We start from the raw sequence: 13,985 nt of genomic DNA on the forward strand, positions 1-13,985 counted from the left end.
GCTGATTTGGCCTTGAGACACAACCAGGCAGGTACCTCCCTCTCTGTGCCAGGCCCAGGTGGACCTCTAGTGCCCTCCCTCCCCTCCTCCATCCAGGGCCAGGGGAGACTCCAGGGCTCTGGCCAGGCAGTGGGTGGAGGTGGCCAGAGTGGAAAGTCCCCACGGGCTGGATTATATCCGTGTTTGGCAGGCCTGGTCTTGGCCTTCTGCCTGGGGCTCAAGAGCCTGACAAATCTGTTTGGAGCCCTGAGCGAGGGGTGAGGTGGCAGAGAGGGTACTGGCGTGGGGACTTTTTCCACTCACCCCAGAATGGTGAGTTCTCCAGTGCCAGGTTGGCGGGCACTGGGCCAGCTCCAGGTCACCTCAGGCAATGAGAAGCTTGTAGCTAGGAAGCAGGCAGGACCCGGAGATGAGGGACAGAGGACATGGCAGATCAGGCTCGGGAGCAGGAACGAGGACAGACGAGAGCTGGGGAAGATGGTGATGGGGGACTCAGGTGTTTTAGGAGAACAAAAGACACGGGCAGGGGGGCTTCCCTGGTGGCGCAGTGGTTGAGAGTCCGCCTGCCGATGTAGGGAATGCGGGTTCGTGCCCCGGTCCGGGAAGATCCCACATGCCGCGGAGCGGCTGGGCCCGTGAGCCATGGCCGCTGAGCCTGCGTGTCCGGAGCCTGTGCTCCGCAAAAGGGAGAGGCCACAACAGTGAGGAGCCCGCCTACCGCAAAAAAAAAAAAGACTCGGGCGGGGACTTCCCTGGTGGTCCAGTGGTTAAGACTCAGTACTCCCAATGCAGGGGGCACGGGTTTGATCCCTGGTCGGCGGACTAAGATCCCTCATGCTGCACAGTGAGGAAAAAAAAAAAAAAAAAAAAGACATGGGCAGTCTCAATGGAACAGAAGAAGAGAGACAACGAAGAACAGAAGCAGGGGCCGGCATGTCCCCTCCTCCCGTGCCCCTGCCCAGGCCTCCCGTTGCTGCAGATAGGTACCAGTGGCACAACCAGAAGCCAGTGCGGCTTACTCTGTGGGTGTGTCCTGAGCGCTTGCTGAACTATGATGAGAATTTCTCCAAATGTCCTATTTGACCAGGAAAACCTCCAAAGCTGCCCCCAATAGCTCTGACTTCAGCCACTGGCAACCCAGCCCCACCATCTGCATCTGTGCTAACAATACCGCCATCATCATCACGGTCAGCACCACGCTCACCGCTACCATTATCATTACCATCATCCTAGCTACTGACCCCATCAACCCCCAGACACTCCTGACTGCATCCCCCAAGGGGCTGGGGGTGCTGAAACCAGGACTTAAGTCAGAATCTTTGAGTGCCTCACCTACAGACCAGCGATTCTCAACGATTTTGCTCCCGAAAGGGACATGGGGCAACGCCTGCAGACACTGTTGGTTGTCACAACTGGGGGACTGTTGCTGGCATCTAGTGGGTAGAGGCCAGGGATGCTGCTAAACATCCTACAATGCCGAGGACAGTGTCCACAACAAAGAGTTTTTTGTTTGAAAGTGTCGGACGTACCGAGGATGAAAAACCTGCCTATAGATCCTACGGCCCTCACCCTAAAAGGCTTACCTCACACCTCTGGTTCCTGCACAAGAAGTCATATTTGCCACTCCATCTTACGGCAACTTTGATTTCTTATCGCTCGCACCTCCTGGCCTCCACTGCTTGTACTGAAAAGTCAATAAGATGAAAAGTCCTTTGCAGCCACCCTCACAGGGGAAAACACACAGAAACAACTGATATGTGGAGCCCAGGGTACGCCCGGGATCGAGGTCATGCTGGTGCGGGGCAGGGAGGCAGGGGCTTGGGCTGGGTCCTCGGGGTATAAAGGAGGAAGGAGTGTTCAGGCCTTCACTCCACTCTGACGCCACAACTCTGAGCTGCTCCTCTGCTGTGGCCAGCTGGGAATCGGCATCATGAAGTGGATGGTGGTGGCCTTGGTCTGCCTCCAGACCTTGGAGGCGGCCGTGATCAAGTGAGTCTGGGGCCTGGCTGCTGGGGCAGGAGCCTGGGCAGCCTTTTTTTTTTTAAATGAACTACCATAGACTGGATGGCTTATAAACAACAGAAATTTATTTCTCAAAGTTCTAGAGGCTGGGAAGGCCAAGATCAAGGTGCCTGTAGATTTGGTGTCTGGAGAGAATCTGCTTCCTAGTTCATATAGCCCCATCTTTTTGCTATCCTCACATGTTGGAAGGGACAAGGAAGCTCTCTGGATGATCTGCCTCTGCTCTGGACAGGGAAGTCTCCCTGAATCTGAATCGGTGTAGGACAGGACTTAGCGGTGGGAGGAGATATGGCCTCTGCTTTCAGGGAACTTCCGGTCAAAGGGAGAAGCACCATCCCTTCCCCCACTGATGAGAAAAGATGGATAGGAAACAGGGAGAATAGGGGTGACTACCACCCAAGCAGATGCTGAACGGCCGGTACAATTATTTCTAGATAGGGAGACGTTTGCTAGTATTTTCCTTAAGGCTCCCAATTTATTTGGCAGATGCCAAAATCATCTAAGCAGAAACACCAGTCATGTAATCTCTATACGCTGAGGTGTCAGGGGATAGGAAACGAGGCGGCACAGCTCACAGGACATCAGGAGGACTCCTGGCCTGCTATTCTACCGCTAAAGAGTGATTTTTTTTTACGGTACGCGGGCCTCTCACTGTTGTGGCCTCTCCCGTTGCGGAGCACAGGCTCCGGACACGCAGGCTCAGTGGCCATGGCTCACGGGCCCAGCCGCTCTGCGGCATGTGGGATCTTCCCAGACCGGGGCACGAACCTGTGTTCCCTGCATCGGCAGGCGGACTCTCAACCACTGCGCCATCAGGGAAGCCCTAAAGAGTGATTTTTTGGCGAAGAGATGGCTCCTCTCAGGAACTTCTTTGAATATGCAAATTCTGTAACTGTGATGGGGTGGAGCAACCATCAGCCTTCATAGCTCAAGGTGAATGGGTTTAGCAGAGAATTTCTGGACAATGAAGGGTCTTGGGGGAATGGGGAAGAGATGGGGGAAGAAGTGAAAGCAGCAGGAATTCTGGAGCCTGGAACAAGGCCTGGGTGGACCCGCAGAGACCCCTAGGCAATGGCAGCAAGCAGGTCTGGGAGGACATGGGCAGAAACCCATAATTCAGTACATACAGTTCCAGAGCTGATTTGGGCTCCAGACCACCCAGGCCAACCTCCCCACTGCCCCTGCATCCTGAGAGGAGCATGATTGATCCAGGCCAGACAAGTAGCTGCAGGGGCAGAACTGGGACCCTGTCTTCTGAGTCCCCAGTCTAGTGCTCTTCCCCTGGGCCTGTGCTCTGTCACAGCCAGTCGGCACCAGGTGCCTGACAGCCACTGTACCAGAGGACTCTCTTTGGGGTGAACTTTGCCATCTATGAAACTTTTATTTTATTTTATTGGCCACACCGCGCAGCATGTGGGATCTCAGTTCCCTGACCAGGGATTGAACCTGCTCCCACTGCAGTGGAAGTGCAGAGTGTTAACTACTGGATGCCAGGGAAGTCCCTCTGAAAACTTTTTTAAAAATGCACAAATTGGGAATTTCCTGGCAGTCCAGTGGTTAAGGACTCCACGCTTTCACTGCTGAGGGCGCGGGATCAATCCTTGGTCGGGGAACTAAGATCCCGCAAGCCACGCGGCACAGCCAGAAACAACAACAACAACAACAAAACCAAAACAGAACAAAAATGTACAAATCCTACAAAGGGTAATGTCTGAAGTTCCTCTCCCCTGCCTGGGAAAGTATTTATGGGATATCTGAGAGTGGAGGACCAGGACCCATGAGATGGGGTGGGGGCATGCATGGGTGAAGGCAGTTGTTTTCTGAATCTCAGAGCAAGTCCTGAGAAGGGTTTTGAAAGAAAGAGAAAGAGAGAGGAAGAAAATGAGAGGCAAAGTGAGAAAGAGCCAGAGAGAACCAGAGATTGAGACAGAGATGGAGAAAGAGGGAGACACACAGACATGTACACGCCGCAGACACGGGGGGACAGAGCGGCAGGGAGCCTGAGGCAAACAGTTAGAGATGGAGAGAGAGAGAGACTGGGCTATTAGAGCCTCTGTAGGAAAGAGGGAGGTCCTGCCCTGACCCCAGCCCTTCTGCAGAGTCCCCGTGAAGAAATTAAAGTCCATCCGTGAGACCATGAAGGAGAAGGGGATACTGGAGGACTTCCTGAAGACCCACAAGTACGACCCCGCCCAGAAGTACCACTTTAATGACTTCAGCGTGGCCTCCGAGCCCATGGACTATATGGACGTGAGTCCTGACCCTCCCCCGGGCTCCCCCTCTCCCTGCTGCCAAAGGTCAGGCCTGGGCTGTGAGCTGCGCCCTTCCTCTCTGCACCCTCCCACCCGGCCCCCGGGGCCTGCCCCCGTCTCTCAGACTTGCCAGCCCGGAGACTTCATTGGCGGGCAGAGCACTCAGGGGCCCCTGCTGACCTGGCAGCTGAGTCCACAGAGACCTTTGCAGCTGCCCCGGGCGGGCTTGGACCGAAGGTCTGTGGGTTCTGGGCGAGCATGGAGGGCAGGCTCAGGCCCCTGCTTCTGGTGCGGGCTGTGGAGCTGGTCACTCTGTCACTCTGTCCGTGGAGGAGGCTGGGCCTGATGGTCCCTGGATCCCTCCAGAGCTAACAGCCTGCCCATGTCCCCCCTCTCCCACCCAGGCTGCCTACTTTGGTGAGATCAGCATCGGGACCCCACCACAGAACTTCCTGGTCCTTTTTGATACTGGCTCCTCCAACCTGTGGGTGCCCTCTGTCTACTGCCAGAGCCAGGCCTGCAGTGAGTGCTAGGTTGGGCAGGGGAGGGCGGCTGGCAGGGCAGGGCACTGACACCCTCTGGGGAAGGGCTGCACTTCATAAAGATTGGTGGGGAGAGCTGCAGCCCTGGAAAGGACCAGAGACTTGTCCAAGGTCACGTGGCACATGCCCAAGCCAGAGGGAAGAAGCTGGCCATGGAGCTGGGTGGCCCCTCTGCTTTCCCTGCTCACCAATACATATCCCTTCACGTACTCCAGCCCAGCCCAGCCCACTCCACTCCATTCTGTTTGCTCTGGCAATGCCATTCCATCCCACTCCACTCTACAACACTCTTTCTATGCTACTCCACCCCATGATTTACTAAGTTCTTACTGAGTATCTCAAGGGACACGGGAGAAGGATATAGATGTGGTCCCCTCCCTGTAGCTGTATTTGGAGACAGGAGATGTTCACTTCCTAGGGCGGCCTTGGTCCCTGCCAAAGCCTTGGGGTTTGGGTCTTGACACCTCTAGTCCAGAAGGTCCCTCATTGGCTCCATCCTAGGCTATCTCAGGATCCTGGTGTGGCCAGCTTCTCCTTGGGGCGAGGTGAGGGTCAGGGAATGCACAGATGCCCTGGAGGTTCATTAACTCCTTCATCCGATGAGTAATTTCTCAGCACTCGACATGTGTCAGGAGATCTGCTGGGGGTCAGGGAGATGAATAGATTCTCTATAACCTGCCCATAGGGAGGTCACCATCCTAGGGCATCTCAAGATTCTGTAGGTCAGAGGGGGCTTTGGAGTCAAGGCTGGCCAGTTCTTGTGGGTCTTCCAATGCCAGGAATGTCAGCTGGCCACCACCTGACTCAGTGGCCGGTGGGGGGTGGGGCGTGGGGGGAGTGCTGAGTCCCCAGGATGTGAGCCCAGGCTGGGAGACAGGTGGGCAGCCCGGCAGGCCTGAGAGTGGGCCAGCCTGACTTCCCGAATTTTCCTTCCCTTGCAGCCAGCCACACCCGCTTCAACCCCAGACTGTCCTCCACCTACTCCACCAATGGGCAGACCTTCTCCCTGCAGTATGGCAGCGGCAGCCTCGCCGGCTTCTTCGGCTATGACACTCTGACAGTGAGTGATGCTGCCGGCTGCCCCCGTCCCCACACCCAGATGTGGGGAAGGTAGTCCGGGGCTGTGATCTGGATTCTAACCTCAAAGTTCTCACAGTCTGATGGGGAGACTTAGATGGAGGCCCTGAAAAATATGGGAAACACCTAGTGCTCTAACCGTACAGGCCAGAAAATCAGTACAATAAAGGCTCATCCAGGGACTCCCCTGGTGGTCCAGTGGTTAAGACTCCACGCTTCCACTGCAGGGGCCACGGGTTTGATTCCTGGTCGGGGAACTAAGATTCCGCGTGCCACAAGGTGCAGCCAAAGAAAAAAAAAAAAAGCTCATCCATTCACTCATTGAACCCTCACTGCGGGCCATCACGTGCCAGGCACCGGGGGCATCACAATGGTTGGGGTGACGGTGACCCGGTCCTTAAGGAACTTAAAGCCTCGGGAAGAGAAGGCTGGGGTGGGGAATGCTGCAGCGGTGGGGGACGGCTTCTTGGAAGGGAGAGTGGCTTTTGCAGACCTGTCAAGAAGAGAAGCAGCAGAAGCAAAGGAGGGCTGAAGAACAGACCCTTGAGGGGTCTGAGGAGGGGGAGCCTGGGGGAGGTGGGTGGAGATACACTTGTCATCTCCCATCCTCTGTCTCCCCACCAGGTCCAGGGCATCAAGGTCCCCAACCAGGAGTTCGGCCTGAGTGAGAACGAGCCGGGTGCCAATTTCCTCTATGCGAGGTTCGATGGCATCATGGGCATGGCCTACCCTGACCTGTCCGCGGGCGGGGCCACCACCGCCCTGCAGGGCATGCTGCAGGAGGGTGCCCTCACCAGCCCAGTCTTCAGCTTCTACCTCGGCAGGTAAGGAACCACCTGGCGGTCCCCAGCTCCCAGCCCATTCCCCCCGTGGCCGCGGACGGCTGCGATTCATCACTTTGGGATTTGAAGGCCTCCCAGCAGGCATATTTAGCAGGGCCTTTCCTCCTGGGCTTCTGACTCTTCCTCCTCCCCTCCCCAACCCCTGCATCTGTCCCTGCCCACTTGGCCTCTTCTTTGTATTTCTTGGCCACGACAGTATCTCTCCTTCCTCCCGCTGAACTCTTCCTTTTTTTTTTTTCACTGCTGTGGCCTCTCCCGTTGCGGAGCACAGGCTCCGGACGCACAGGCTCAGCGGCCATGGCTCACGGGCCCAGCCGCTCCGCAGCATGTGGGATCTTCCCGGACCGGGGCACGAACCCGTGTCCCCTGCATCGGCAGGCAGACTCTCAACCACTGCGCCACCAGGGAAGCCCCTGAACTCTTCTTTGAGCATTGCTACTGCTTCTCCATACCTCTTGGGCTTACCTCCTGCCCAGAGCCCCAGTTAGCTCATTTCCTTCTGACCAAATGTTTTCTACCTGGACACCTCTTTTGTGTAGAAATCTATTGCTTCATCTCCTTTGATCTATTGTTCTAGCCAGGTCCTGGAGTCTTCTGGTCTAGGTCCACCATGAACTCCTAACAAGTTGTTATTCTTACCACAAACACGAGCCAACTCAGTGATTTATGTGGATGGGCCCCCCCCCTCCCGTGCCAGGCGGTAGGAGGGGTGGGGGGGGGCATCGCGAATGGCCTGGGGTGGACTTTCTTTCCTCTCCTGAATTAGACAACTACCTTCCAGAGATAGTCAATATCTACTCTCCGGGGCTTAGTCATTTGAATCTTTCAACCACATTATCCTGTTTCGACGTTGCTGGCCTCTGTTTACAAGTACTCTGAGTGTAGCCTGCAGGAGCTCTGCCCAGTTCCACACTCAGGTTCGTCTTCTGTTTAACAGGAGAGGCCCTGCCCTCCCCTCTACCTGGGCCCTCCCTCCCATCCCAGCAGAAAAATAACAAGCTGGGCCAGGGTCAGGCTCCTGTGGACACGCTCCACCAGCAGCACAAAGTGAAAGGGAATGGAGAACATGGTGTGTGGCAGGGTGGGGGGCCAGACGACCAGAGGCTTCCCCAGAGGCAGCGCTTGGTGGAGCAGCAGCACCTGGGAGCCTGGGGCACTGGGAAGTCTGAGCTCCAGTCGGGGGCGGGGGGTGGACAAAACCTCTTCCCTCAGGGAGCCCCGGTCTGAGGGGAGACACAGCCGTTCCTCAGGGACCCCCAGTCTGGAGCCAGGGCAGGACCTCTGTTTTTCTGCCTTTTCCACAGCCACTCCCTGACTCACTTTTGCTTTACGTACTGCAGGGAGCAGGGCTCTCAGGACGGGGGAGCAGTCATCTTCGGGGGTGTGGACCGCAGCCTGTACAGGGGGCAGATCTACTGGGCCCCCGTCACCCATGAGCTGTACTGGCAGATTGGCATTGAGGAGTGAGTCTGTGGTGGGCCCTGGGGGTGTGGGCACTTCCTCGGAGCAGGCTCTGAGGCACTTCATGTCACACACACACATCCGGTTACTGCCGGGTGGTGGGGGGGACAGAGGACCCCAGAGACCTGCGCCTGCAAAGCCACAGCTGCCCTCAGCTGGGGTTTCAAGGCCCAGGTCGGCCTGGAGAAGGAGGGTGGGGTGGGGACAACATAGGAAGGGGCGGGACTGGGAATCCCAGACATTTTGGACCCTGTAGTCCAACCCTAGGGGCTTAGACATTAGAAAACTGGGGTGTGTGAGGGGGAGGGACTAATTTGCTCAAAGTACTTACAATGAATCAGTAACCCTGGCCTTCAGTGTTTCTAGAACCATCCTTGGAACTCTTTAGAGAGAGATTCCAAGGCCATTTAGGTGGCCTTTGACAGACTTTGGTATGAGGCAGGAGGATGGCTGGATTGACCTCTGCAGAGTCCTTATCTTCCTGAGGTACACCTTGATTCTGTGGTTGCAGCCCATCCCCTAGCTGCCCTGAGCTGGGAGGTGCTGAGGCCGCCCATCTCCTCACTGTTCAGGTTCTTCATTGGTGACCAGGCCACGGGCTGGTGCTCTCAGGGCTGCCAGGCCATCGTGGACACCGGCACGTCTCTGCTCACCGTGCCCCAGCAGTTCATGAGCTCCCTTCTGCAGGCCACAGGGGCCAGGGAGGACCAGTATGGACAGGTGCGTGTGGTGGAGGTGTGCCCCTTCCCTGGGGGAGGCCAGCCAGGGGGCATTTATGGTTTTTCCTGGGAGCACAGGAATAGCTTGATTCTTGGCCTCGGTGCTTCTCGCTGCCCCCAGGCACTGGAGGTGGGGGCCCCAGGATGACTGGGGCTGAGAGCTGGCTGGGGGCCCGAAGGCTGATCCAGGGGAGCCAGATGCTTGTGCTAAAAGGGTGTGGGGAGGTCACCACTAGGCAGAATTTCCTCTGAGCTTCAGCCCCTTAGCGGAAACAGGTTACACACCTGCCAGGCTTTGCAGTAAGAGGGAAACAACTAGACTCTGCTGCCAAGCCCATGAGTGACAAGGGATAACCCTTCAGTCCACAGCTCCCTCACCTCCACAGGGCCATGCTCTCTGCCCCGTGCCCCCTCCGGAGCCCACCAAAGGGTTTGCCTAATTAATGCATTCCCACGAACTTTGGTGGACTGATGGGCCATGCTTTCTACAGACCTGCGTGTTTTAAAAGGACACTTGCAGAGAAGAGGGTGTAGATTTAATCTCTCTCATGGGGGAAATTCAAGCAAGAGTCATGTTTGGGGGTGAGAAAGATGCTCAGGTCCCCCCAGATCCCACCCTCTGCACGTGAGTCCTCATGTGTAACACGAGCGGTATTGGTGTTGCAGCCTCCAGTCCCAAAGCAGGCTTGGGGCTCAGGTCCGAGTCCTGAGGGGCTGAGGTGATGGGGTTGGCAGGTCCTCTCAGGGGGGAGATGAGGCATCCCAGGCCCTGTTCCTCTCTGCAGCTTCTCGTGGACTGTAACAACATCCAGAGCCTGCCCACCCTCACGTTCACCATCAATGGTGTGCAGTTCCCTCTGCCACCTGCTTCCTACATCCTCAATGTAAGTCCTGGCCCCTGCAGGCTGAGAGAGTGGGGACACGATCGGGAGGGTGGGGGATGGGGGATGGGGGATGGGGGTGAGGGGTGGGAGGAAGGGGTGGGTAGCCAGAAACGCTGGGTCTCCTTACCTTGCGCCATTTCCTGATGCCTTGCAGCATTGATTTCTTTTCCCCATCCATTGATTCTAAACCCCCGTCTCTGGAACGAGGCTATGAAAGAGCAGAGTGCCATCTATTATTAATGATTATTATTAATTAGGGGGGAGGGGCACTGGCTCTTTGTTGATCACTTATGAGAGTCAGCCGCTGAGTGAAGCACTTTGTCTACATTTCCCTGATTACTCGACACAACATTCAATGAGCAAGATACTGATTCTATTTTACAAATAAAAACTTGGAGGTTCAGAGAGTTAAGTAACTGGCCCAAGGCCACATAGCTAGTCAGGGTGAAGCTAAGCTTTGAACACAACTTGGTCTGGCTCCAAGACTTTACCGCCAGGCTGACCTGCTCCAAATCAGGAACAGGAGGGAGTCAAGGAGACCCTGCAGAGGGAGGCCTGTTGCAGCCTGCCCTCAGCCACGCCAGAATCCCCCACCAGCCCGGCTCTGGCTCTGGAGGCTCAGTTGGCCTGTGAGCCCTCAAGGGCAGAAACTTTGGCTCACCTGTTTCTGCATCTGTGCTGCTGGCCTGGGGCTCTGGGCTGAGCAGTGCCCTGTCACCGTGTGAGCGGATGAATGAGTGTTGCCCTTCTGTGTTGTGCAGAACGACGGCAGATTTTGCATGGTGGGAGTCGAGCCCACCTACCTGCCCTCCCAGAACGGCCAGCCCCTGTGGATCCTTGGGGACGTCTTCCTCAGGTCCTACTACTCCGTCTATGACATGGGCAACAACAGGGTGGGCTTTGCCACCGCCATCTAGACTCAGCGCCTGGACGCCCGGGCTCCCTTCTCCCTCTGGGCCTCCCAGGCTACAGGGGGTTCTCTCTGCACTTCCTCTCTGCATGTAGCCTCCCTTCTCTGGACTCTGGACTTTCTCTAACAATAAATCTTTCTTCTCCATACCGGCCAGCCTGTTGTTTCTAGAGGGCAGTTGTGGCCTGTAAGGCAGCCCCTGGTCTCAGACAATGGGGGCAATGAGAGTCAGGGGCACATTTGCCTCTGCTGCACCATGTTCTCCCTGAGTTTCTAGGAAGTTTTCAGTGGGTGACTGAGAACCTAAGAGAAATAGGGCACAGGGTAGGGCTTGGGGGTGGGCCCTGCATCCCTCAAAGCTTGGAGTCTGTTCACAGCTTCTCTCTGCAGAGGGAAGACTGTGGTAGTGGCATGGAAGCAGGGCATTCCTTTGTAATGGACAATCCAAAATGCTCTGCTGACCTAATTTACCAAAGTACCACCAGAGTTACCCCACACATGTGCACTAGCAGTGTGACTAGGGGTCCAATGTATCCTAAATCTAGGCCTCTTCCTCCTTATCTGTGATCAAGTTTCACTAGGAGCTTTCAGAGTAAGGCTGGATGCCGATACACACTTGTAACAGTCATGGATCCTTTAGGGAGAGATCACCTGATGCCACCAGAACCTAGTAGGTTCCAGGAGGGCTCTAGAAGATCTGGGCTGAGTTAAGCCTATCGTATTTTAACCCAGACCCCTATGTCTCAGGGCTTGTCTTTAAAGAAGGGCTGGCTCTCAACCGTGGACAAGAGGGATTGCTATTTGAATCACGTGAAAATCAAGCCCATTTGTTCTAACCAACTGAGCAAGAGGTCTTGCCCTTCTGGACTTCATTCCTGTCCTCCATAGGACCCACCCAGCAAAAGACCCGGAAACCTGGTGGGGTTGGGGGGGAACATGGTATGGGGGGGGGGAGGAGGAGGAGGAGGAAGAGGAGGAAAAGGCAAAGAATGATAGCTCTGCACCCTGTAACTTCCAGCAGGGGAAGGTGACACGAAAGAGGTCAGGAAATTTTTGTCCAGCAACATGGCAGTGGGGGGTACCTGCAAGCTCAGGCTGATGAGGTCTAGGTGGGGAGGGGGTATATATAAATGGAGAACTCACAATTAGAGGGGAGGTGGGCTCTATTTTATAGTCATATTTCCTTTACCATGCTGACCAACCTTATCCCTTATGCTCAAGATCCAGGTCTGGTACCCCACTCCAAACCAGAAGGGAAACTGAGGTTTGACACAGAGGGGTTTCTATGGCAACAGCGCACCATCTGGGACCCTACATCTTTCCTAGACTCCAGGAAAGCCAGCCCGCTGCAAGCCTCTCCTTGGGGTCAGATAGGCCACAGGGTGTATTGTGGTGATCTGTGGTTCGGACATCACTTATTGAAAAGAGAAAACTTGCAAAAGGGGTAGAAACGAAGTGGAACAAAGTTTCCAAATTAAACACCAAGTCCCTGTACAGGCCTGAACTCACAGAGCGGGACTACAAATCCCGGCGTGCCTAGCCGAGCGGCAGGGAGGACTACGCTTCCCAGCGGGCTCCGCGGCAGGCCGTCGTGGGGCGGAGTCGGGCGGGGCGGGGCCGCGGGGTAGGGTGCTGCCCTCTGCCGGGCGCGGCGGGAAGTGGGTGCGGAGTGACAGCAGGAGCCCCGGCGCCGGGCGCGGGGCTCGGTGACAGCGGAGGCGGCGGCCGCCGGCTGGACGTAGGGAGCGGCGGCGGCGCCGACGGCAGAGGGAAGGGCGGACGGGGGCGGGCCTCCCTGGTGGCGCGGAGCCTGAGGAGCCCGGGAGGGGGTGGCCGGCACAGCTCTCGGGCCGGACACCTGAACTTGGGACAAGTTGCCGGAGCCGCGGGGCGCGGGCGGCGGACGGATTGACCTTCATAGTTAGGTGAGCGGCGCTGGGGGGCAAGGGGTGCGCGGAGGGCCCGGAACCCCCGACCCAGGCTCCCCTGCTCCGATCCAGTGGGTCCGGGAGACAGGTGGGTGGGTGGGGGTGTCGGCTGGAAAGGGGAGCGAGACCGTGTGCGCCGCGCTGCCACCCGCCCCGCTGTCCGTCTAGCCCGGGACGCCCGGCGCATGGCCGGGGCGGCGCTGCCCGCGGAGCTTGGGAGCCCCTTCAGCCCCTCCCTTCAGGCCCGGGCCGGGGGGCGGCTTCTCTGCGACCTTATGTAACCAGGCGGGAGGGGCCGTGGCGGGCACGGGCCTTCCCGGCCCGGGAGCTGGGAGTCGAAGGGGCGGGAGGCGTGGGAGTGAACTTGCAAGAAGTTTGAGGGCGTGTGGGCCCGGCGCCCACTTCTTCTCCACAGTCCGCGACTGGGGCGGGTGGCACGGGGGAGGGCGCCGGAGGTAGGGGAGGTGTGCGGGGGCCGAGTCCGGCCGGGCCAGGCCCTGCCTGGATGGTCCGGGGGAATGGGAGGGCCGGAGCGGCGCCACGCCCCGGGGGCCGGGCTGCTGGAAGCTGAGGGGGGGGCGGGTGGAAGTACCATCCCTCCCTCCCTTCCCGTCCCTTCCTCCCCCTCGGTCTCTTGAAGAAGCCGCCTCTGCCAGAGTCCCCCGGTATCCCTGAGCTCAGTCTTTTTCTCCCCCTTGCATTATTCCACGACCTTAGGGAACCCCAACCCCAGAGCTCACCCACTGCACGCCCCTCTTTTCTACCTTCCCTGGAGCTCCCAGCCATCTGCCCGCCCCCTCAGTATCCCCCTTCTTCTCGGTCCCGAATCCCGGAAAACACGCCCCCTTCCCCCCGATTCCCTGAGTCCGCACCGCCCAACCTCAGGCTGTCCCGCCCCCGAGTCAGCGCTCCTTCTCCCCTCCTCCCGGTACCCCGATCAGCTATTCGGCCGCAGCGAGTGCGCTCGCCTCCTCGAAGGGAGCGGGCTGATGCCAGCTCGGCTCCCCCGCCCCTCGGCCCCCTCCCGCCGGGGGTTCTGGCTTCACGCACGGCTGCCCCGAGCTGCTCAGGGTTGCGCGAGCAGGTTCGCGCCGAAGCCGCCCGGCGCGCCCCAGCCCAGCGCCCAGGGGGAGGGAGGAAGGGAGGGAGGGGGAGAGGGCGCCTGGGGCGGGGCCCGTCTGCGCGAGCGCCCGCATTGCCCAGGGCTCCCCCACCCCCTCCTTATTCCAGGCCAGCCCCTCACCGCGGGGTCCTTCTCAGATGCCCCGTCCACTCCTGGTGTCGTCCTCCCCCCGGTCTGTTCTGGGGATGGTTCTGCGCGAACAGTTTCTGGACTAAACTTTAGCGC

General features: G+C 57.9%; 1 protein-coding gene across 1 annotated transcript; it reads left to right on the plus strand.

Annotated features, from left to right (window-relative positions):
• The first annotated feature begins 1,894 nt into the window (after positions 1 to 1,894).
• PGC (progastricsin) lies at positions 1,895 to 10,868 on the plus strand. The gene is made up of 9 exons (XM_007120291.3): positions 1,895 to 1,989; positions 4,122 to 4,272; positions 4,679 to 4,796; positions 5,758 to 5,876; positions 6,518 to 6,717; positions 8,076 to 8,198; positions 8,769 to 8,916; positions 9,701 to 9,799; positions 10,561 to 10,868. The coding sequence occupies exons 1-9, from the start codon at positions 1,931 to 1,933 to the stop codon at positions 10,714 to 10,716; spliced, it is 1,173 nt and encodes a 390-aa protein (XP_007120353.1). The 5' UTR covers positions 1,895 to 1,930; the 3' UTR covers positions 10,717 to 10,868.
• Positions 10,869 to 13,985: the final 3,117 nt, after the last annotated feature.

This window comes from Physeter macrocephalus, unplaced genomic scaffold, assembly GCF_002837175.3.
Source record: "Physeter macrocephalus isolate SW-GA unplaced genomic scaffold, ASM283717v5 random_316, whole genome shotgun sequence".
Lineage (NCBI taxonomy): Eukaryota > Metazoa > Chordata > Mammalia > Artiodactyla > Physeteridae > Physeter > Physeter macrocephalus.

What these genes read in the sequence shown, in the direction of transcription:
- PGC (XM_007120291.3), top strand. Translation starts at nt 1,931, where the DNA reads ATGAAGTGGATGGTGGTGGCCTTGGTCTGCCTCCAGACCTTGGAGGCG. An exon ending in TTGGAGGCGGCCGTGATCAA is followed by an intron (nt 1,990 to 4,121) that starts GTGAGTCTGGGG and finishes GCCCTTCTGCAG; the next exon opens with AGTCCCCGTGAAGAAATTAA. An exon ending in AGCCCATGGACTATATGGAC is followed by an intron (nt 4,273 to 4,678) that starts GTGAGTCCTGAC and finishes TCTCCCACCCAG; the next exon opens with GCTGCCTACTTTGGTGAGAT.